Source organism: Stylophora pistillata, chromosome 5, assembly GCF_964205215.1.
Source record: "Stylophora pistillata chromosome 5, jaStyPist1.2, whole genome shotgun sequence".
In the NCBI taxonomy this organism is placed as follows: domain Eukaryota; kingdom Metazoa; phylum Cnidaria; class Anthozoa; order Scleractinia; family Pocilloporidae; genus Stylophora; species Stylophora pistillata.
In genome coordinates, this window is record NC_142523.1 from 32630767 (window position 1) to 32653717 (window position 22951).

A 22951-nucleotide genomic window follows, 5' to 3' on the forward strand; every position below is an offset into this window, starting at 1 on the left:
GTAGCTGGTAAAAAAAATGCCTTGTTTTTTCATGCTTGATTCAATGGCTAAAGTAATAGTGCAAACATATTCTCTGTAATTAAGTTGAAGCACTGTTTCAACTTAATAATTCCCCCAAAAGTCGTCCACAAATGTTAAAATCCTTGACAGAATACTGCTATGAAATCAAAGGGAAAAAAAGCGTCGGAGAAAGAAAACTCGGAATAAAGGATTTGATCTTGAACCATTGAAATCAGAACTCAACAAGTTATCTTTGCATAAGTGCTGCACACTACGACTATTGCCAAGTTTTTTGGTTAAGCGTTAACTACTCTGATCAGTACAAAGTTTGAGTAAAAGAAATAGAATTGTTGAATTCGATCGTAAATATATAACCATAGGACATCTACAAGGATTTAGGAAAACTTTTACGAACTCCATAGGTTTCTATTATTTCCTCTCGGTATTATTGAATAATCATTGAACGAGAAAGGGGTGAAAAAAAAATTTAAGAGTTCCCGCAGAGAATTTTATTGAATCGCCGCAGAAACAGCCATCAAACAGTATTTGGAACCTCTCTCTCCCTCCTCCTCAGCTGGATAAACACCACAACTGCTATGTAGATAACTCCACTATGAAGTGTATTTGTCGTTTGAAAAGGCTATCTTTGCCAATCCCCCTATCCCACCCCTCCCTCCTTCACATCCTCACATGCACCCTACGCTTCCTTTTCATGTTGGGGGTGTGGTGGGAGTGGGAAGGTGCAAAGGTGGCTGGAAAATTTTACTGCAAAACGAGCGACACTTAACAATCATAACAATGCGTCATTTTTTTTTTCTTTCCGGTGAGGAGGGCGCTGGGAGGTTGCGAGGGGAGTGCGAGCAGAACGTGAGAGGAAAGCCGGCCATCTTACTTGCGCGCTTTGTGACCAAAGTGGCACGCGTACTTATAAAATGAGATATTTCGAGGTTGTATTCCTATTAAAAACTGTTTTTTAGTTTATTTTGTATTGTTGTTGACAATAATCTCAGTTTGTGTCTTGATAGTTCGTGATACCATGATAACTAACAACATATTGCTTAGCACAGTGTCTTTTTTCACCATTGAATTTAAGACTTGTAGGAAAAGTCAGATTCGCTTTAATTCTGCCATGGACCCGTGATGTATCCCTCATAAATCAAGTGTACTTGAAGTCAAGTTGATACTTGTTGCATGACGTGACATGTCAAGAGTTTATCCATGGGGGCTACTTGATGTCACACAGTATGATAAGGTCGTCGCGTGACATACCGGTACCGAGTGTGCTGTCACAAATGTTTTAGTAGATGTCACGATACATCCTCCATTAGTGTCACTTGTTGTTACGTTGTACTCTTACGTTGATACTTGTTGCGTGACATGTCAAGGGCGTTGTCACAGATATTTTGGTGGATGGACAGAAATAGTGGAAGATACGCCATATAATCCAGGAATGAAATCTGGAATAAAAACGAAAGTTCACGTTAGAAGCATGTCACAGACTAAAGTGATCAATCCAAGAGTCCTCTTCTTATTACTGATAATTATTATAATTATTATAATTATTATAATTATTATAATTATAATGAATTTCACATCATAGCATTTTAACAATGAAAGGCTTGCAAAGATAACGCTGTTGTCATTCAAAAAATCGTAGCCAAACTTGGGAGATAAAACATGCGTTGGCAATATGCAGCGTAAACAAAAGTGACTGCACAAAACCCTAATGTGTGAGACAAATTTGAGAATCCAACACAGGCTGAGTCACGAAAACCTGAAAAAATCGCAAAAAAGATTTCTATAGTCAGTGCTTTAGCTTGTTCCAGTTTTCATAACATGAAGCAACACAAGAGAATTGCATCTACCTGAACGGGATGCCTCTACTCTTGTTTTACCCTTTCAGGTGGAGAGCGACGAGCTGAGAGCAAAGCGTTTTTCTCACGAACACGACATAGTGCCCCTGTCTTAGGCTCGAACCCAGTCCCCTTAATAAAGCCATCTCGTCTCCTACCTCTATGCTAAAGTCTCTCGAGTGCGAATCTAATTGACGGTTTCTTACCTCTCCAGTATTACTGGACTGAAGGATATGCCCTATTACGTGATCCTCCTGATTCTGGTTGAGCCCGCCGGCCTTCAATTCAATTCTCAGCTGGTCAGCTGTGATGAAAGTTACAGAGAAATCACCAGTCACAAAGAACATGCTCTGAAAACAGAAACAAAGAAACTTAGTGAGTGATCAGGGTGGACAGAGCAAAAATTCGAAGGGCGGAAATTAGAAAACAAACGTTTCTTCCAGTGTGCTGTGACTCACTCCTAACAGGAAGCAAAGCGTTGGAAGCTACGATTCTCTCCTGCTAAGTAAAGTCGACAAAGACAAAAACAAACATGACAACAAACAGGATACAATCTTTTCTCACCCTGAACATGTCCAGTTTACACTCCAATTCAAACAAGTCCAGTTCTTCAACCAGCTGCTTGACAAATGCACTAAATAAGATTAAAGAAAATTATTTAAGAAACTAAGTTGTCGATAGCACTTTGCAAGTTTAAATTTATAAAGGCTGATAGTTTCGAAAGAAACTGTTTGGGGCTGCGTCGGTGGGAGTATCGAAATAATTTGGTTATATCAACAAAGTTGAAATGGTATATTGGCCACCGTAACAATTACAAAAGCTGACGTTTCGAGCGTTAGCCCTTCGTCGGAGCGAATAGAGGAATTGTGGGTTGTGTGTGCTTTTAAAGGCAGAAAATGGAGCTGCGTTATTGGTGGGAACATGGCAACGAGAAAAACAAGAATAAATTAGTGGAATGAAAAGCGTTCGTTGATCCCTGTGGGATTTAGACTGCCGGTTTGAAAGATGAGCTTTTGTTCAAGAGTTTTACGTACGGCTTTCCGTGCTACCTAAGTGTAAGGAAAGACCGCAGATTGCAATATGTTGCTTAGAATGATTAGGTAAATTAAAATGTCTAGCGACTGGTTTCGATGTGTCCTTGCCATTCCTTTCCACGGAAAGGAAATGACAAGGAATGACAAGAAAGGAATGACAAGGACACATCGAAACCAGTCGCTAGACATTTTAATTTACCTAATCATTCTAAGCAACATATGGCAATCTGCGGTCTTTCCATACACTTCGGTAGCACGGAAAGCCGTAAAAATCTTGAACAAAAGCTCATCTTTCAAACCGGCAGTCTAAATCCCACAGGGATCAACGAACGCTTTTCATTCCACTAATTTATTCTTGTTTTTCTCGTTGTCATGTTCCCACCAATAACGTAGCTCCATTTTCTGCCTTTAAAAGCACACACAACCCACAATTCCTCTATTCGCTCCGACGAAGGGCTAACGCTCGAAACGTCAGCTTTTTTAATCGTTACGGTGGCCAATTTACCATTTCAACTTCGTTGATATATCCAAATTATTAAGTTTAAATTTAGTGCGTTACATGACGCTCATGGCCTGCATCACGTGAACAAATAAAATGTATTTCATCGGTTTTGGGAAGATATAATTGCCTTAGAGGTTTTTTTTAAGGGAGGGGGGGGGGGGCTATCCAACTGCACCGTCAGTGATTTAATCACGAAAAAGAATACTTACTCTAGAATGGTTACTTTTTCGCACAAAGCAGTAGCCACTGAAAACATCTTGAAAGTTATCCTCGAGCCTGGGAAGAGCTCCAGCACCTGAAATAAAGAAACAAAATGGTACAAATCAACGGTTTCTTGATCAGCCGAACGAGGTTATTGATTGTATTCCATAAAACTATGAATTACTTATTATTGTGAAAAAAAAAGTTAGAAAAAGTAGGGAACGTTTGACAAAAAGTTACTTTTATTATAGCAGCATTCGGCTACGTACAGAAATAAAAGACACAGGGTGCAGATGTCGGAGAGCATCTGGAGGTCAAAAATACCCGTCTAGTGTACCCTAAGTCGTATTTCCTTCAACAGTATCTTGACATACAATTATTCAGGGATAAATGGTGAGAAAAGGCTTCTGCGAGTGTGTTTTTTTTGTTTATTTGCTTGTTTTCTTCGATGGAAATTTGCCAATTCAACTGTCGATCCTTAATGGTACCTTCACAATAATAATTGTTAACTGACAGAAGCAATTCTAAATGACCCCTGATAGTTTTTATTCAAATTGAGGTGAAAAGTACCTCGGCTGTTTAAAGTAGAGGCTATCTAATCCACTGGAGTGCACTCAGCGTAGAGCAAAGAGACAAAAAAAAAAAGAACCAGATGGAGAGAATTTTTTACAAAAACTATTTTGACGAACTCCAAATTTTCATCGTGGTAGAAATAAGTTTGAAAAAAATATCCATCTTCGGAAAGAATCACCCGCAAAAAAAACCCTTGCAAAAATTGAATATCTGAAAAGAAACTATAATACTATTCAAATCTGCTGCGCTGTCTTGCATCTCTTTCGATATATTCGGTTTACGTGTTGTGGCTAACAAAAGTTATTCACTGAGTTAAGAAATCAATTACCAACTCTGTCTCTCTGTTTTTTGTGTAAATGAACTGTCATTGTGTTTCGTCCTTCTTGTTGGCAAATGCAAATTTTTTCATCACCTGTTGTGAAAAGCTGCTAAAACATATTAAAGACGAGCTTAAGCAATAAAAAATGCCATGGTTACCTTACCTTAACAAAACAATCGCGGCGAACTTTGAATACGCCTCGCAAAAGTGCGAGTGTTAAAGAAAACAAATTTTCTGCGCATGAAGTGAGCTGAATGATTCATAGATTTCCGCAAAATTGGTTCCAATGTTCATTTAGATTGCCCTTGCAATATATGTTACCGTGGTTTGTTGCTGTGCATTATTGTTCTTCTGTGCTACGAGACGCGCACGGCCGCCTTCAATTAACCCTTTTGTTCGGACGTGTCGTGAAGGATAACTACAATTTGCCAAAGCCTTAATTGATATTTCACCGAGTACAACAATAAAACAAAGTTTTGTGTCATTGTTTTCAAGGAAGAAACATTGTTTACTGTGCTGTACATCGAACAGAAAGACACAAAGGATTCGTATTAAATAGGTGAGCTCATCAGCCAAAGACGAAAAAAGGTGGAAAACTATCCTTGCAAGATAGAAAACTGAAGTTTTTAACCGAATAATTTAAAGTTGGAAAGCCAACATCAAATCTGCTTGATGGAAAGCATAAACCCCGACAAGAAGAATGCCTGCTTGAAAGTGGAAGACCGATTTTTCGGCAAGAGAAAACCGTCGATTATTTTGAAGCGAATACACAGAAAGATATCGTTACTGGAAAGCCAGAAAGAATTCGCAAAGGTGCAACAGGAGCGCGCTTCAAGTGCATCACCGTCGACGAGAAATAATGTTTCATCTTTTCAAGAAACAAAAATAGAAGGAATTCGTCGCTCGTTTAAAGAATCAATGAATGAGCCTAAGAAGCAGAGGGCATTAACGGCACCAGGAAATTTATCGACGTCAAGTATAAACTTGGATCCATGGCCAACGAAGGATGAATTCATATGTTTGTTATTTCGAATGATTTGAACATTCTACAAGTAATATCCTGTTTGGAAATAATTGCCATCTCAAATTCTGACTAGTTATTCGCAGAAAACGGTTTGAAACTCGATATCACTCGCAGAAAATGGGTCCAAAATTTTCGAAAGTTTTCATTCCGAAACGAAAGCGAATTTAACGATTCCTTCGAATATATTCAGATATTACGAAAATTTTAGTGGTATTCCTGCTGCGAAAACAAAGTTCCGATCTTTATTAATTAAAAAAAATTCTTTATGAATAATTAAATAGAGAGGGTATTTATAAAACCCCTGTGAAAATGTGAGGGTAGTTATCGAATAATGCAGGAACACGAGATGTTTCCTTTATAATGGTTCACTGACATAGAGTTAAACTGGCATGTATTTATCTTTACTCGTTCGCCACAGATTATCCAGTTTGATGTTTATAATCCTTCCGTATCCAGCAGATATTCATACGATCGAAACTTTGACATATTGTAAATTTTCAACATTGCTGAATTTTTCCTGGGGTTTGTAATGATAAAACAAGAGAGGCTATACAAATTCTGCTCTGATTCTTTTTAAAATTAAAAATAAAAGACACGAATAATGGATATAGGATATTTTTTTTTGCTAATGCTGTGCATTACCTGTAATACGAACATAAGTTGTTTTCTGGACAACCCTGCAATACTTGGCACCCCCTCTAGGGCAAGCATCATTTGCTAAAGCAACAAAAAGTCATAGATTTAATTCTACGAAATGTTGTAAATAAATGATTTTAAATAATATTTGTTTTCATTGTTATCAGGTTTTCCAGTTCCGTGACCTGAACGACCACAAGATATGATCGAAAAGTTAAAATTGGTTTAAACTCTTTCCATGAAATCCACATAGGCAATTTCACTTTCGCCTGTTTTCTTACAATGTGAACGTAACACAACTTTTCGTTACCTCGTAAGATATCATTCCATCCTCGTCCTCGTCTTCCAGTGTAAACGCGCGGCCGTACATTTCCAATCGACTTCGGTCGACAAGTCGATACTGCGCAATATAATCTATTGTTGAGTCTGAAAAATGAAAGGTATTATCACATAAGCCGACAGATGAAGAATGGTTTGTTTTTAGTTGATGACTCAATCTACGTCAAGTGTAAAGGAACATTTATTTAGGGCATAGAAAGTGTCCCTTGCTTAGGGTAATCCCTCCAATGAAGATACAAAGGTTCCAGCACCCAAGATTGTGCTCCTTGCATTTTGAATGTCCATTTGGGCACCACTCTCCGAGCTAAACAGAGGTTTCTCCTAAACAGAGGTGTTCTTTCGGTGAAAGTGAGAGATGAAAAGTTTAAAGGAGCATTTTTTTTCAGTCGGGATGAAAGTTTGTGCTCGTTCAACCTGGGAACAGGCTACTGAAAATTTAACCATGGACAGTGATTATCTCTTCACTAGGGGCAACAGATACACAAGTCATAGGAGCAGTTTTACAACCGGGACCAAAGTTCTGGGCCCTTTCTCTATATAAACGAGGGTGGGGTGAAAAGAACATGTGCGCACCCTTTCTTGTTCTTATATCAGCTTGTCCCATAACTTCACTGACAGCTTCCCTGATAAACACAAAACGTCTTTTTTGAATGCGAAGAAAAAGTGCAATTGTTAAACAGTAAGAGATCGTATGTTCACTATTTGATTATGTACTTGCTAAAGCATTAACAATAATAGTAATAATAATAATAAATAATAATAATCTTTATTCTCTCAAGATAAAAGTAAATATCTCAAGTTACAATATTATAAAGATAATCCAAGAATCATTGAATATTAAAAAAGATAATCTAAGAATAATTCACTATAACTAGACAAATAATAATCTAAATATTATATCTAAAAACTAGCCTATATACAAACACATTCTTAAACCTTTCCGAATTTATTCCAGGATGATGGACAGTTCTATTTCTGAGGTTAGACTAAACGTGCGAGTAGACCCTCATTATTGGCGCTGCATGACGCTCGTTTCTCTGCTCTTGAAAATATTTGACACAAGTCGGTGAGAGGCCTGGAGGCCATCTGCCACTAATGACCTTACTAGCGCCAGACCCCTATCAGACCTATCGTAACGCTCGTGTCGCCATGGCCTAAACAACTCATTTCGAAAGGCTTTTCCATTGAAAATCAACCTTTCACTCCCAAGATCTCATTAGTAACTCTCCTCACTATCTGCCATGCAGTTCTTATGATGTAAGTTTGGAGAATTCGGTATTAGATCAACCTAAAATTCCTCAGCTGCAATAACTCAGTGATAGGTTACCATGAGTCCAAATTATTTTCTTACTGGCTTATTGGTATCGATTTGTAATGGTAATGAGGCTATGTAGAGTCCAATTCGTATGTGTAACCAAATGGCGACGAGTGAAATTAGGAAATAATTTCACTTGCAGTTTGTCAAAATTCTGATAACTTCCCGAGCCTTTAGGCGAGAGAAATTATCAGAATTTTGACAACACGCAAGTGAAATTATTTCCTAATTTCACGAGAAAACCATTTGATTACCTTTTAATATCGTGGGTGACAAATTATGTTTACAAAAGGAGGCGTAAAATCGCTCGAGAACTTTAACCAACTGCTCGGGAAGAATCATCTCCAGGTTTTTCTCAAGGCTATTTTCGTCACACCACTTCTCAAAAACTCGCACCCAGTTAATTGTGCTCTTTCGCGTATTTAAATTTTTGGCCGCTTGTTTAAATTTCGTAACTTCTTCAAGGGTCACCTTCTTAAATCTCGACGCCCTCTTGGCAATTTTGTAATTTCACATGTGAAATATTAATTAAAAATTAACGCTGAGATTTCGCGTTAAAATTATTTATATTATGGTCTGTAATCATAAGAGTGATAACAGAATCAGACGACCGCGCAGCGGGATTACGATTTGATCATCACGAGTATAATTACTGATCGAATTGGACAACACAAAGTCTTATCGGCAACTAGTCATAAAGATTACGATTTCCGGGAAAAGAAGAATAGCCAAGTTATGAAAAAAAGGGGAAGTTTGCATGAAAAGAAACCAAGGTTGCGTTCGGTTAAAGAAATTACAACTTTGAAAGTAATTTGTTGACAACTTTGAAAGTGATTGGCTTAATGAACTGTCCGATAACAAACTTCCCGAAAACAAACTGTCCGATAACAGCTCGGTAAGTGAATTAGTGGAAAATGGGAGTCTTTAAACCAATCACAATCAAGAAAATTGTAATTTTTTTATGATTATGAAGCATAAAGCCACTCTAAACAGACATCACCAGCCCGTCCAGATGGAACTTGTGTTAACCCTGAACTCTTTGTCACCCCTGAATCATACATTACGCTCATGAGAATAAAGGAAATGATCCCCAACTAAAGAAGACTTGATTGTTAAACAAGTTATCTTTGTCAGCACACTCTACAAAGAGGACAGTATGGAGATTATTAACACTGGTGCCGGCTGGAGTTTGAAGGGTAACGCCCTGAAATTATCAACCTCCAACTTCTTCTTAAAATATCGATGCATTGCAGAGTCGACAGGTCATAACTATAGAAAAAAACATCAACTTCAGAATGCTTTCCAGAGATCGCTCGAAATTCCCTTCGGTAATGTATTGGAGGCACCGAGGAGAGATAAATGGTCAAGTCTGGTAATCAAATAATAGCGATATGACTTACTTTAATACGTTTTGCAGTCTTTTACCCAGCTCTGCTCGTTCTTTAAATGCTGCGTTGACACGTGATACACCCCGAACTAAAAAAAGGTATAGGTAAGTATAAAATGGGTCTTCAGAATTTACGTTGAAAAATAAACAACGAGAGATGGAGACCAGTGACTACCTGAATACCTGACTATCTGATTAACTGATCGACAAATTTGCCTCCTAACTGTCATTACAGAAATTCAACTTACTTTTTGGAAGAACATTTCTCTTTTCTTTTTCTTTCTGTTTTTCTTCTTCTTTTTCCTCTCCTTTCTCTTTTTCCTTCTCACGTTCCTCATTATTTGCAGGCGGTTCTTCTTCACCCTTCGACCCAACGTCTTTCCCATCCTCAGTTACGTCATCATTAGAGCCATCCCCCTCAACAGTTTTCTCTTCCATTTGCACCTCCTCACCAGTTCCCTCGTCATCATTTTGTACTAACAGGTCTTCACCAGGCTCAACGGTTTCTACGAGAGGCGTGGGGCTTGTAACCACGGAATCCTCCTCGTTGACATCTTCACGTCCCGGAGAATGTCCTTGTATGGACATTGGTGGTCTCTTCTTTTCCTTATACACGATAGTCTGAGAAATAACCTTTTTAGATGGTTTAGTTTTCTTGGTGCCTTTGGCAGCGAAGGCAGAGGGTTGAAGCTGAACGGGAACAACTTCACCTGAATTTACTTGAGTGGGCTCAGTAGATTGTGGATGATCATCGCCCTAATGAAAAACGAGAGAAGACTGAGCACTAACCTAATCACTTTTTATGCCATAGCAACTTACTTCAGTTGTTTACATTGATTGATTCAGTCAATAAATGATAAGTTACAATTCAAACTTTTAAAACCATTTACTGTGAAGTTTACAGTAATATAATTGGTTTTAGCTTTGGACACTAGGGGTACTAACATGTTCTTCCTCCTCAAAGACTTCTTTTTCCTCCAGCTGCCCATTGTCCTCTTCATCAACGGTCCTGTAGCGTTTCTTTCGCACGCGTTTTACATTGTTGGGATCTTTTGATTTTCTTTCTGGCGGTGCTCTGCAAGATCAAGAAAATAATAATAATAATAATAATAATAATAATAAACAAAAGCAAACAAAAGAAGGGTAAAATATTTTTAGATTGAACGCTAAGTCGAGTAGTCTCGTCAAATCCAGTTATTAGTTAATGAAAACATTCTCACCTAATTTTTCTCTCTTTGCTCTTCCTGTAGCTCTGAAACAACAACAATGAAAAAAAGCAAAATCAGCCTTTCAGATTCCAGCAAAGTCCTGGCCAAAGCCTTTTCCAGTTTTCAGACCTGTCTGGCTATCCCTACCCCCTACCCTTTATGCAATGACAGTCCATCACCAGCGAACTTTCAAGTATCTCTGACAGCTAGTTCAACGAAACTCAATCCATTCTCCTGGTTGGAGAGAGGCACTGAGAGAGAAAGAGAGAGTAATGTAGCCTGTTCACGAGCAAATATAGTTGTTTCCACAGTATACTCCAGCCTAGACCACTCATTCCCCTTCCGAAACATTCAAACATTAAGGGTGTGGCCAAGGCCGGAGCTCTTAGGTTTGTGCAACTTCACTGGCTTAAAAAAAAAAAAAATTGAAAACAAAGATCTGAATTTAAATTTTTAGCGAAACACCAAGAAACTGTACACCTTGTCTAGCTACCTTGTACTATTCATAAGTAAACAAATTAAACAGTCCTTGTTATCAAACTTGATTGAGACTTTTTAGATATAATTATAAACGCATTGGCAATTTGTTGCCATTACACAAATCTTGCCGTAACTCTTCCAGCAGTGTTAACAGTTATTGTGTCCGCGCGCCTGTCTGTTGTCAAAATCCCGTTCACGCTCATGCATCTTTTGATTTTAAGCTCCACGATTTATGACCATGCAACAACATGGAATCCGTCAAAAAATTTCAATGAGGCATTACTGAGGCACTCCTTTAAATTATACCGGGAAATCTCATTCTCTAAGAAGAAAAGGAATTTGTAATCCATGTGGTACCTTATCGGAGTTATTCACCTCTTCCTCAATCAAACTTCTTTCCCGCGTTAGTTCTTCAGCTGACGCCGATACGGGACTGTTCACATGACCTTCAAGTTAGAAATAATTTCAGTAAAATAACCGAGAAATAAAAAGGCGTGCATTGATGGAGTACCGTTAAACCACAAGCAACGCAATTGTAACGTCCAATCACATGCAGCACAGGAAAATATTGAAGTAAATTTCTGCAACCGGTTCCAAGCTTTGGAAAACGCAAATGACAAATTCGCGATTGGTGTGAAATTAGTTTTGTATCTGACTGGTCTAAAATGTGGCGTAAGTTTTTTAGACCCCTCACAGCACGTGTGCAAATGAAAACCATTGCAAAACGGCAATACTTCTGACTTTTGTGAGTCAGTTTAATTTATCATCTGACAAAAATTCCTGTCTCGGAGCCACATGCCATCTCGTTACCTCTGAAAGGAGATGTTCTTTGTTCTGGCGTCCCTGGTCCAGTTTCATCAGCTAGAGAAAAACAGTGCTATCTTTTAGTGCATATGCATTTCCCACATTTTCCGTTAACTCAAAGAGAAATGCCAAATTTCTTGACATGGAAGCTCAGCATTATTAGATCGTAGAAGCCTATAGTTGTAGAGGAAAAAGGCACGGTCAATTTTATTACCGCTACTTAAAGGACCTTAAATAAGGATGCGCATTTTGGCTGCTTTGTATAATTTTACTAAAGTCTTTTTGCAGATTGTAGGTCTCCCGGAGGAACCACTCATCTTTTGCCAGTAGGAATAAACTCTAGCAAAAGTAAGTGATTATTTAACTCTCTCAATTATTTTGTAAGATTTCATGAAATGTCTACTATCAACGACCAATCACGATCTACATACCTTCTGTATCAAAATGCTCTTCATTCTCTCCCCTTTCCTCGTCACTAGTTCCCAGTCTCTCGTCAGGCGACGTACACCTATACCTTGGCTTGCCACATCTCTCACATATATCTCGACAAGCCTTACATGGTCCCCCTGGCCGCTGACACAAAGTACCGCACAAAGAACAAACGCCCTCGCACTCAGGAATGAAGGAAGAACACCGATAACAATTAATGCCTTTACATCCAACAGGGCTTTCTTGGCTGGTGTCTTTTTCGTGTTCCCTGCGTGTGTTAGTGGCTTGGAATTGTTGTTTGAAGAAGTTCATGTCGCTCTCGCTTAATTCGTCGTCGCCCCGGAAAGCGCGGGGTCTGGGACGGAAATGGGCCTCATCCGAGTCCGAATCTTGGGGAAGATATAAAATTTAATTTGAAAGTTGATAAAAAAAAAAATTCTGATGCACTAGTAGAACAATCTCAAGTGTCTTTTGACTGATTAGGAGGAGAGCGACTAGACTTTTAGATTTTGAAATGATGTTTAACCTTACTGATTAGTGTAGGTAGTCGCATAGGGGCGAGTAAAATTAAGGATTAATATCATGCGTGTTTTCGGAAGTTGCTGAAATTGCCCGAGTCGCGCAGCGACGAGAGCACTTTCTGCAACTTCCGAAAACACAAGTGATATTAATCCTTAATTTTACGAGGAACCATGTGATTACCTGTTTATAATATAAGGGGCAAAATGTCTTCCTGCTGATCTCGCGCAAAACGGGACGCCATTGTTACAAAACAAACAGAAATTTCTTTAACTTGGCAGCCGTTGCTAAGCGATTCTCAGCCAATCATTTTCAAGTAATTTTTCCCGGGGAAATCACAAAAATTAAGAAAAAATCCTCTGTCTTGACCAATCACAATTCAGTAATTTTGCCCCTTATATGATAAATGTCTTTAACTGAGCAAATGCGCACCCACGCCTCCCCACCTTAACCCAACAACAGTCAACTGATATAAAGTCAGGGATAATGTTGTGTTAGGGGAGGGGTGGGTGCGTAGTAACATTGATTCAACCCTAGTGGGACACCCCCGCGCTGGACAACTACAAAAATGATTCTACGATAAAAGCGTTTTATCGATTTCTTAATTCTTCGAGTCAGAGCAGGAGACTCCAAATTCATCGAACAATGAGACTTTCTCTGTCATTCTGTCTCATTTTTAAACTAAATTCCACAGTTAGAATTAACGTTCGCGGAAGGTGCAACAGAACCGCGCGAGAGTAAGCCAGACGGCTTTTTCCGGACTGCCTCTCGCCAATCCACCCAGGCCCACGCGTGTCATCTTCCTTTATGGTCTTTTTAGATATGAATGAAAGAAAGGTGGTCTTTTTTAGCACGAAGGGAGATTTGTACATTTGAAATCAATACCTGATCCGATTTTTGGAATGGGTTTAACTGTTGGTCTTTTAACTTGTCTGTCTTTAGGATGGTCCTCTCCGCCGATACTCCTCCGAGCTCCGCCCTCCAGAGGTCTTTCATTTTCAGGGCCCTTACGCTGTTCGGTAGTGCCAGGCTTGCTCTCTTTTCTTCTTGCAGCATTTGTGACGGTTTTATCAGATCTCTTTCGGGTTCTGTCTGCATTTTCGTTGTTCGCTGGTTTTGTTTGGTTCCCAGGCTCCCACTGGGACTCGTCGCCACTTGACGTGCTTAAGTCGCTGAGCGGTTTGACATGTAGACTAAAATCACTGTCCCAGTCGCTATCCCATTCAGTACCATTTAAAAGCGTTCCGTCAAAGGAGTCGTTCTCAAGAGGTCTTTGAGAAGTAGAATCCTCTGTTGCTATGACAGGAGGTATGGGTTAAGAGTAACTAATGTACATTCTTGACAGAATCATGCTCTGTTAATTAGTTTCAAATGAAACGGAATATTTCTTGTCCTATCAAATGACTTGGGGGAAAAGTGTATGATAACTTGTCGTAGAAATGTCGAAAACTGACCAAAGCTTTGCGTTGGTGGCGAAACCTGGTATTTAAATTGCTGAATGATCAACTTCTTTGACTTACTAGAAAACGGATCGCAACTTTTTGATCACTCCTGTGGGAATGATCGCTACTTGCGATAGGCACTGACAACAAACCAAATTCTCCAAAGATCCACTCCAATGAACGCTCCAAATTACACAAGGAGAATTTCACTACTCACCTGCAATGCGCTCATCTTTTGCATTTTTTTCTATAGACTCCCTTCTCATCGTTTCTTGGCTTTCGTTTTTTCTCCGTTCTATTGTCTTAGCGTTATTCCGCGCTTGTTGAATCTGAGCCTGCAGTAAAGTCAAGTCGGCGTTCTCCTCACTGTCAGCAAGGTACCCATCATGCTGGGTGGGCGTTACGGACCAGGACGAGGGGCGATCCATTTTATCCTAATGAAAATACATAAACAAACTATTAAAGAAAAAAAACTTAGATCTTAATACCTTAACATGTCCCCCGCCCGGTAGTTATCGCCAAGAATGTACACGCATCTGTCTAATTTCGAACACTTTTGTCCAATCTAGGACAGTATTGTCCAGTTTGGAAATTTTGCACCATTTTCGCTTTGTAGCATTCATTTTCGCGCAGGACTGTCTGAATTCGGACTCTTATGTCCATTTTTTGGACAGAACTGTTCATTCTGGGACTCATATACGACTCATACGTATGTTTTCGGCCGCTACCGGAACTCACTCACTCTCGTTTCCAGATGCCTAGAAAAAGTTAGTTTGAAAAATGCTTATAAAAAGCGAAGGAAGATCATCAACAAAACATATATGAATACCGCAATAATCTAGGTTCGTCTACGCATGCTCCTCTACCTGATTTCCAAAATTACCAGGGGATGGCATTTTGGGTCTGAAAAGGCCGGAACCCGGAGAGTCTGGGCTCCAGGAATCATCTTCTTTAAACTCAAAGTCCGACAAAGAATTTTCACTGAATCTCGTTTCGGTAAAAACAATGACATCATTATCATCATCTTCGTCATTCGACGACTCTTCTAGTACAGGAGTGGCGCTGAACACTTTGTCTCGTTGATCCAAACCAACGACGTAGAACGAATCCGTTCTGGAAAGAAGTTTCTTATGGTGTTTGGTTCTTTGATTCGTTTCATCTTCTCGTTGTTTTTCCGAAAATGAGTTTTTCCTCAAAAGAGAATTTTCCTCGTGTTCGGTTTTTTGATTTGTTTCATTTTGCTGCCGTTTTCTGCTTTCGCTGGAGACAACATTTCCTCTTTTCTTTCGGGCCAGGGTTTGTTTATTTCTTTTAACTATTGCCCTTTTGTTGTGCTGAGTGTCAGTTGGAAAACCCTGTTTGTGATGTGTTTTTTTCTTTCCACTCTTCTCTAAAGACCTTTGATTCGAACCTTCCTCATCTCGGATCCCGCGAATGAAATAGCTTGTCTTTTCTGCTCCGCCAAATGGTTTTCTTCTAAATCTTACAGTAAATCCTGACTTCGGATCATAATCTTCTATCACTTCAAAATCGCTGTAAGCGTCTAGATCGTTATCAGTAGCTGAGCTCCTGTTTTCTTTTCCATCTTTTTCTCCGTTCTCATTTCCTTTTTCCCATTCTCCAACATCGTCCTCATTATCCCTGAAAATTTTTGCACATGTGATCCCATCATCCCACGCGCGGCGTACATCCGGCGGTTCGTTTAAGTCATCAATGTTCGCCCCAGGCTCTGTCATGAACACACTACTGCTTCCTGATTCTGAACGATTTCGCTTATAACCATAGACAATGGTGTCCAAGTCGTCTTCTGTTTGACTCTGCCTGCTCATGTGAAGGCGAAAAGATTCCAGATCATCTCTCCAATCCATCGGCGAATTTGAATGCAAATCTGCAGGGTTATTTCCCGACGAAGGATGCACGACGCTCGATTTTTTAAAACGTCTATGATCCACAATAAATCTTGAATCTCCTCTATGAAGAGTATCTACAACACTTTCATGTAAATCTTTTTCTGCGAGTATTTGAGAGTTTGTAGTGGGAGCTCCACATTTGTGGCATTGTTTAGGAGTAGTAAGTATCGAACGAACCCGTCCGCGAGAATTTGTGACCTTCTCCACCACTTGCAAGTTTGCGTGACATGAGGCACAACTGTACGCTGAATCTACATCCGGGTCATACTGTCCAATAGAGGGTAGAACATCCAAAACCTGTCACGTGCAAACAGATTTTTAACATCACGGGAATTTCAGCAGGTTTTACGGCGCTCAATCGATATTTGCTATATCACGAATTTAATTGACTGTCTTATTCCCTTTTTAGGCCATTTCTCTTACGATCGCTCAAAACCAAAAGTTTTAAATAGGTAAAAGAGAAGTTAGCAACAAAGATGGACTGTAATCTTCTTGAAACACATTTTTTCAGGACTGAAAACGAAAGAATGGCATTTTGGTCACGATTTGAGGGGGAGGGGGGGAAAGAAGACAAAACTATCCAGAGAGAGGGTGGAAGGAGGGGAAGGGAAGAAAACTATCCCGTTAGCTGCGTGACTTTATGACTAAGAAAAACAATTTGCAAAAAAATTCCACCTGGCGAAGTGTAAATCTGTTTACCTTCCAGCTGAGCCTGCGATATCCTCCGCCGACTCGTATGACAGGATTTACAGCGAACATTTCCTGAAAAAATGAACGTGGAAAGAAGGCTTTATCTTGTAATCATTTTAGCAACAATGGCTGTCCTTTTAATAATCATGAATTTTTCTGTGGAACTGAATTCACAGTACAGTGATTCCTGGCTATCGTGCCTTTTGCTTTTGTTATCGACTTTGGTTCATTGAAATTGTTTCTCTCCTTTTGTGAAAAAGGCCTCGTCGTATTCTAATTAATTTGCAAAATTTATCTGTCAGGCTATCCAAAAAAGGTTTTACAAGGTATGTAGGCTCATTTTACAACTTCTATTACGGGAAATCAATCTTGCTTTACAGGTTTCAACACTTACCCTGTCAGATCTCTGACATCTGAGGAGGCGAGGACACGGCGAGCTAGATGTTGGTAAGGGAGCCTGGGTCTGGAGAAAAAATATACATCAGCCAGGGCGGATCCAGATATTTTCAAAAGGAGGGTTCAAACTGTGATTCAGAAAACATAGATATTTTTCTCCTTCTTTTACATACTAGCCTAAAATATGCCATGAAAAAGTTCAAGGGATGGGGGGGAGGGAAGGGAACCCTCGAATCTGCTATTGATCAAGTTGGTTGTCCTACGAGATAACAAAGTTCCATAGAGTTTGAACTGGGGACCATACATCTTACACCACCCAGTTATTCATTATTAATAATACTTTTTTGGCGTTTGTCTCTCCTACCATGTGACGCATTGCCGCCCGAATGTGAGACAGAACCCCTGTCACTTACCAATTTGTTCCTCTTGTCTCGATATTTTTGTTCCTCTGTTGTTCCAGAGAGGAGTTTCAGACTGAAAGGTGGTGGGTGAATGAAACTAATATACTTTGAAACATCTGTGCCGCGGCTTGTCTGCGAAGAAACGTTAAAAGAACAATAAGTTTGAAAAGCTTAAGTGAGGACAGTCATTCTTGATGGCACTTTCTTAACGATGGATGTGCAAAAGCTATTTGTTGTTAAAATTGCACAGGACATCTTCTCCACTGCAAGGTCCCTCTGCACCCGGAGACCTGGGTTTGAGGTTATGGTAGGAGCGGCAAATGTCTTCTTTGAGAAAGGGATCACTGCCCTTACCATTCGCTCCTTGCTACGTCATTTAACGTAATCCCACCATGCAGTCACATAAACTCACAGACAAACTACGATTTGACACAGGTGATTTAAAGCATTTCTAAGTACCACTGCATCTTACCAGTACCACGGGGTCCATTTTGGGAAGCCTGTCCACCACTTGGATGTGATTCCTGTGTAACCACTCGTTCACTAATTCCTCCTGACAAGGGGTGGTGTTGGGAGTGGCACAGCGATGGATTTGCCATTTGTTTAGTGGAGTTTGTAGTCTGTCTATCTGGTTTTCTTGGCTGGTTGTTGCCAGAGCTGAAAAAGAAAGTATTTTGGCGTCAAAAAAATTAAATACTTCTATTTAAACCTTCAACGTCTGTAGCTAAGGATTCGGTTCACCTTCCATTGTGATGATATTCATGATGCCGGAATCCGTGAAGTCTTTGATTGTTCGTAGCTCTAGATCTGTTTTTAAACTTGGCGCAAATAGTCAATACCCAATTAGAGATGATCTCGAAGTCAGCTTAGAACGTAAGTTTCTGGTCGGTTCCTGGCCTTTCTCCGTTTCGAGCTAATGCAAGAATTTTCAGTTCTAAAAAAGTATGATATATTTTTCAAAAACAATATATGTTATTATCGGGCATCATACTGTACTCATTAGCCGAAAAAAAGATGCGATTTAGGCCGGAAAAAAAAATGGTGCGATTCGTGAAAATGTCGCACCGCTAATGAGAACTAAGTTCTTAATAATCACCGACTGGATGTGATTGCCATGAATATTGTAAAAGTTTAACTCGAGACGAATACTTTTGACGTTCCGAAAAAGTGAGTCAAATTAAAAAGAGTTTGATACGATGAATATATGAAGTTCAGATATTTTTGAACTGCGGTTATAGATACGTATAATCTCTACTGCGAGGATCGTGCATTAAACGTAAAAAAAAGTTTGTTGTGGCCGGTTATGCTTTAATTTTATTTTCGGAGGGATGTTACTTAAACTGGTAACGTGGAACGGGAAACGGAGAACGGGAACGGGGAACGGGGAACGGGGAACGGGGAACGGGAAACGGGAAACGGGAAACGGGAAACGGGAAACGGGAAACGGGGGAAGGAGGAACGGGGGAAGGAGGAACGGGGAACGAGGAACGGGGAACGGTGAACGAGGAACGGGGAACGGGGAACGAGGAACGGGGAACGGAGAACGGGGAACGGGGAACGGGGAACGGGGAACGGGGAACGGAAAATAGAGAACGGGGAACGGGGAACGGGGAACGGAGAGCGGAGAACGGAGAACGAAGAACGGAGAACGAAGAACGGGGAACGGGGAACGGAGAACGGAGAACGGAGAACAAAGAACGGAGAACGAAGAACGGGGAACGGGGAACGGGGAACGGGGAACGGGGAATGGGGAGCGGGACCTGGGAGCGGGGAACGGGAGAACGGGGAGCGGGGAACGGGGAACGGGGAACGGGGAACGGGGAACGGGGAACGGGGAACGGGGAACGGGGAACGAGGAACGAGGAACGGCGAACGGGGAACGGGTGTACAGCGGTAACCCGCCTGAGAATTAAAAATGGCGGAGTAAAGGGAACTTAAAGGGTCTGGCAACTATTTTTGAGCACGTGCTCTTCGAACCCGATCGTCGGAGCAAAAAGCATGGACGGTAAGTGTAGGTTTTATTGAAAGGATTTTACTTTGAAATGTTGAGTGCCTCATAAATTTAGTTTTTGTCTGGCACACATTGCAGGTTGCATAGAGATCCTCGGAGAGGTGAGTATCTTACAATTCATGCACAACACTTGAACAATCAACTCAGAACTACAAGCTCGCGGCATTTATTCTTATATTCATAGGGTAATTGTACTGCAAGGTAATGAAGTTTACCTCCAATATCTTCACCGTTACAACCTAGAAATATCAATAATGTTGTAAAGCAAACAGTTGAATGTTAAATTAAATGTTATCAAAAGTTCTGTCAATGTTTGATTTCTCTATTGTTTTCTTGGAAGTTTATGGGTCGATACAAAGATCTGTTCCTGATGTTATTTTGCGGTAAGGTAAGCAGATATCTGCATGTAGTAATTTTAATAACTAGGCTGGTTATTACGTTTCCTAGCTCATTTCTGTTAATCTATGATATTACCTCCTTGCTACTTATCTGCAAAAAATGCTGTTGGGCAATGTAAACAACCAACATACCCAAACTCTGCCAAAAGATGCATCAGAACAAATGGTGGCAGCCATTGCAGAAACGTTGACTTCCAATTCTCGCCTCGGAATACTAGGCTTCATGGCTTCGCCTGGGCAATAGTTAAATAAAAGCGAGTCGTCTAATTTCGCTGCAAGCGGCGACCTAGCGATAAAATCAGTGTTTCTAAACATCGTTTACTCCGCCATTCTGAATTCTCAGGTGGGTTACCGCTGTACACTCGTTCCCCGTTTCCCGTTTCCCGTTTCCCGTTTCCCGTTTCCCGTTTCCCGTTCCCCGTTCCCCGTTCCCCGCTCCCCGTTCCTCCTTTTAGTAACATCCCTTTCGGAGGCCTTTTGGTATGTTTTGTGTAGGCGATCACTTATCATAGAAATACAGAATGATCACCGAAACAAAAACAAGCCAATCTACCCTAAAAATGACATCCATATGAAGAGAATAAACCAATAACGATCTGAAAAATTAAAGCAACTTAATACACTTAACGATTCACACATTTATAAAATGATAAAAAAAAATTACACAGGTTTCATGAAGCGAGAGGCCGTGAAGTTCAAACCAAAACTTCGCACAAGCTGATTCAACAGAAAAAAAAAAAAGATTTGTACAAAACGTGAGACTGAAATTTCTGAAAACGTACATTTGGATGTTGATTAAACATAGCAAATATATTTTACATAACAACAGAATGTTGTCTTTGGGATTTAAAATTATAGCTGACTCATTTTGACAGTTACCATCGAGAGCTGCCACGCCATTGCCTCCAAATTTGGGTTTCTTATCATAAAAGCAAACACACAAATTGAGATTATGAATTTTCAAAAAACTCGTGAATACTTCATAAATTTTGAGCAAAATGGGGTCTAGGGAATAAAAAAACCGTTAAAAGATAGTAGAAATACAAGGTTGAGATATTTTATGAAGAAGCTTTTTTCACGGGATTTCGGAAACGCATCTATACGGTGTACATTTACTTCAAAACAACTCTTAAAGGCAGGTTTATTAGAATAACAGCAATTATTCGAGTAGCTTTCTTAATGAGGTAACTTTAATTTTTCGAATTTCCTCTACCGCAATTAACATGTACATCGAGGCAGCATTTTACACACTTCTACTCGAGAATATGTTAATGATTTATGTAACTGCTAGCTAGAAGTTAAAAACCGATGGAAGCCAGCCAAGACAATGGAAAAAAAGGAATAAAAATTGCCCGTTACGTAAGAAATAAAGAATTCAACTTTGGTGATTCCTGGAGCGAAAAACATGTTATCGCCTTATCGGCCGAAAAACGAAAATTACAGGTCGGTGACATGCTTTATCGACTTTTTTTTTTATCACAGAATGATATTTAAAGGAAAGCTTAAGTTCACAAAGGGAACAATTTTTCAAACGGCTTTAGCAATAAAAATGCACTTTATTACCAAGAGTAAACGTTTATAGCAAGAACTTGTATCAGGTGTAGATATTCAAAGAAGTCAGGGCGGCTTATAAGCGTAAAAATAAACACTAAACACGAATAGGCCGCTTACCTCGAACGGGTGGAAGCGCGATCACGTCTTCTTTTTTCCGATCATTTGTTCCATCGTCTGCTCTCGATCTGAGTTTCTGTCGCTGGACTTTGAATTTCGGTTCTTGCTCTAACGGTGCAAAGGCTTGATGGCTAGCCATGGTTAAGCTTCCATTATCATTTGATACTACAACATCTGCCAAGCCGTTTCCATGGGAAAGCCTTCGAGAACTTATTAATTATTCAATCGATTTATTTCTGGCAGTCGTGTAAGTGACAGGTGAAATTGATGTCTGAAATGGATCAGCGTATATGGAAGTCCTCGATAGCTATTTGTGATCGAACAAAAACAATCTTTATTGCTTGATCAAGGTTCTGAAATGCTTTTTTCAAGGACTTTTGGACGTGGAGCTTTAGCAAAGTGTGAAAACGGTAGGTAATAAACAAAAAGCCAGCTTGTTTGCGAAAAGCGTTTCGCTAATGTAAATCGTTCGTGGAGCCAAATGCCCTGGAGGTAAAAAACAAAAAAAATAAGAAAAAATTCTCTGTTGGGTTCCTAAAATAATAAATTTTTTTTGCTTTGATCTTCAATAATAAGGAAGTGAATTAACCAAAATGAAGATATTGGAGAGATTTGATGAAAAAAGTGTTCGTGCCAATATCGCGTTTGACGTAATTTATGCGGCGGCAAATGACAGAAATTTCTGTCATGATGTACTAGGAAATCGTCATTAAAAGTACATGGATAGAAAAAAATTACTAAAATGGTGAAAAATTTCCAACGTTGTAGTCAGCTGAACCGAGTCGGATATTTGAAGGACAAATTTGAAAGAATAATTTTCCGCATTCGAGATCACGTACAGCAATAAAAGAAAGAGTTGCGAAATTAAAAAACATTTGTTGATCGAAACTGACAACACAATTTCTACGAAAAAGGGTTTGCTTGAAATTATAACTGGAGGAACCCGCCAAACGATTATCATCTTTTACTCAGGTTCGAAATGAGCACTTTGAAGCAAATAAATCTTTTGAAGCAATTAGAGTGTGAATAAAAAGATTCAATCTGAAATGTATAATGAGGCTGTAATCTGCAAATTTTCTAATAAAGGAGAGACCTCATTTGTGTCTCAGGACGTTCCCTCGCATCGAGCCTTTGACCTTAGTGGATATCAATATCCATTTCAAAATAAGACATTTCTATCATTTGAATCGTACAGCCCCCCAGGTTTTTTTTTGCAAGAGTCGCACGCAATGGCGCGAGTGGGGCCAGAAAACAGAAACACAGTCCAGTCCAGAAAGGAAGATCGGAGAAATGGCGCGTTTATACAATACAATGCTCCTCGACTAAGTTAAATCATTCCATGCTGAGAATTATTTCGCTCTAGGTCATGAAACACGGACTTAGCGTACGTCATGGCATGAGGTAAAATA

The 22951-nt window shown here is 39.8% G+C and overlaps 1 protein-coding gene across 4 annotated transcripts; it reads right to left on the reverse strand.

The window, feature by feature from the left end:
- Positions 1-948: 948 nt before the first annotated feature.
- Positions 949-21724, reverse strand: LOC111342279 (uncharacterized). 4 transcript variants are annotated; one of them, XM_088759305.1, is made up of 22 exons: positions 21543-21721; positions 17935-18119; positions 17475-17594; positions 17060-17128; positions 16675-16737; positions 14932-16272; positions 14283-14499; positions 13509-13913; positions 12107-12493; positions 11682-11732; positions 11229-11317; positions 10404-10435; positions 10129-10258; positions 9432-9939; positions 9197-9272; positions 7055-7104; positions 6453-6568; positions 6149-6223; positions 3599-3684; positions 2418-2487; positions 2060-2203; positions 949-1457 (listed from the first exon to the last, which is right to left on the reverse strand). In XM_088759305.1, the coding sequence occupies exons 1-22, from the start codon at positions 21679-21681 to the stop codon at positions 1341-1343; spliced, it is 4470 nt and encodes a 1489-aa protein (XP_088615431.1). In that variant the 5' UTR covers positions 21682-21721; the 3' UTR covers positions 949-1340. The 4 variants fall into 4 exon arrangements, with proteins under 4 accessions (XP_088615431.1, XP_088615432.1, XP_022805080.2 ...); XM_088759306.1 differs by having other exon boundaries at positions 11247-11317; positions 13509-13919; XM_022949345.2 differs by having other exon boundaries at positions 13509-13919; positions 21543-21720.
- Between the last annotated feature and the right edge of the window lie 1227 nt (positions 21725-22951).

Bases quoted from the DNA above. Each gene is read 5' to 3' on its own strand.
- LOC111342279 (XM_022949345.2), bottom strand. From the start codon at position 21,681: ATGGCTAGCCATCAAGCCTTTGCACCGTTAGAGCAAGAACCGAAATTC. The intron at 18,120-21,542 runs GTAAGCGGCCTA...TTTCTTTTTCAG, and splicing joins CGCGCTTCCACCCGTTCGAG to CTCTGGCAACAACCAGCCAA. The intron at 6,569-7,054 runs GTGCGCACATGT...TTCATTTTTCAG, and splicing joins TGATATAAGAACAAGAAAGG to ACTCAACAATAGATTATATT.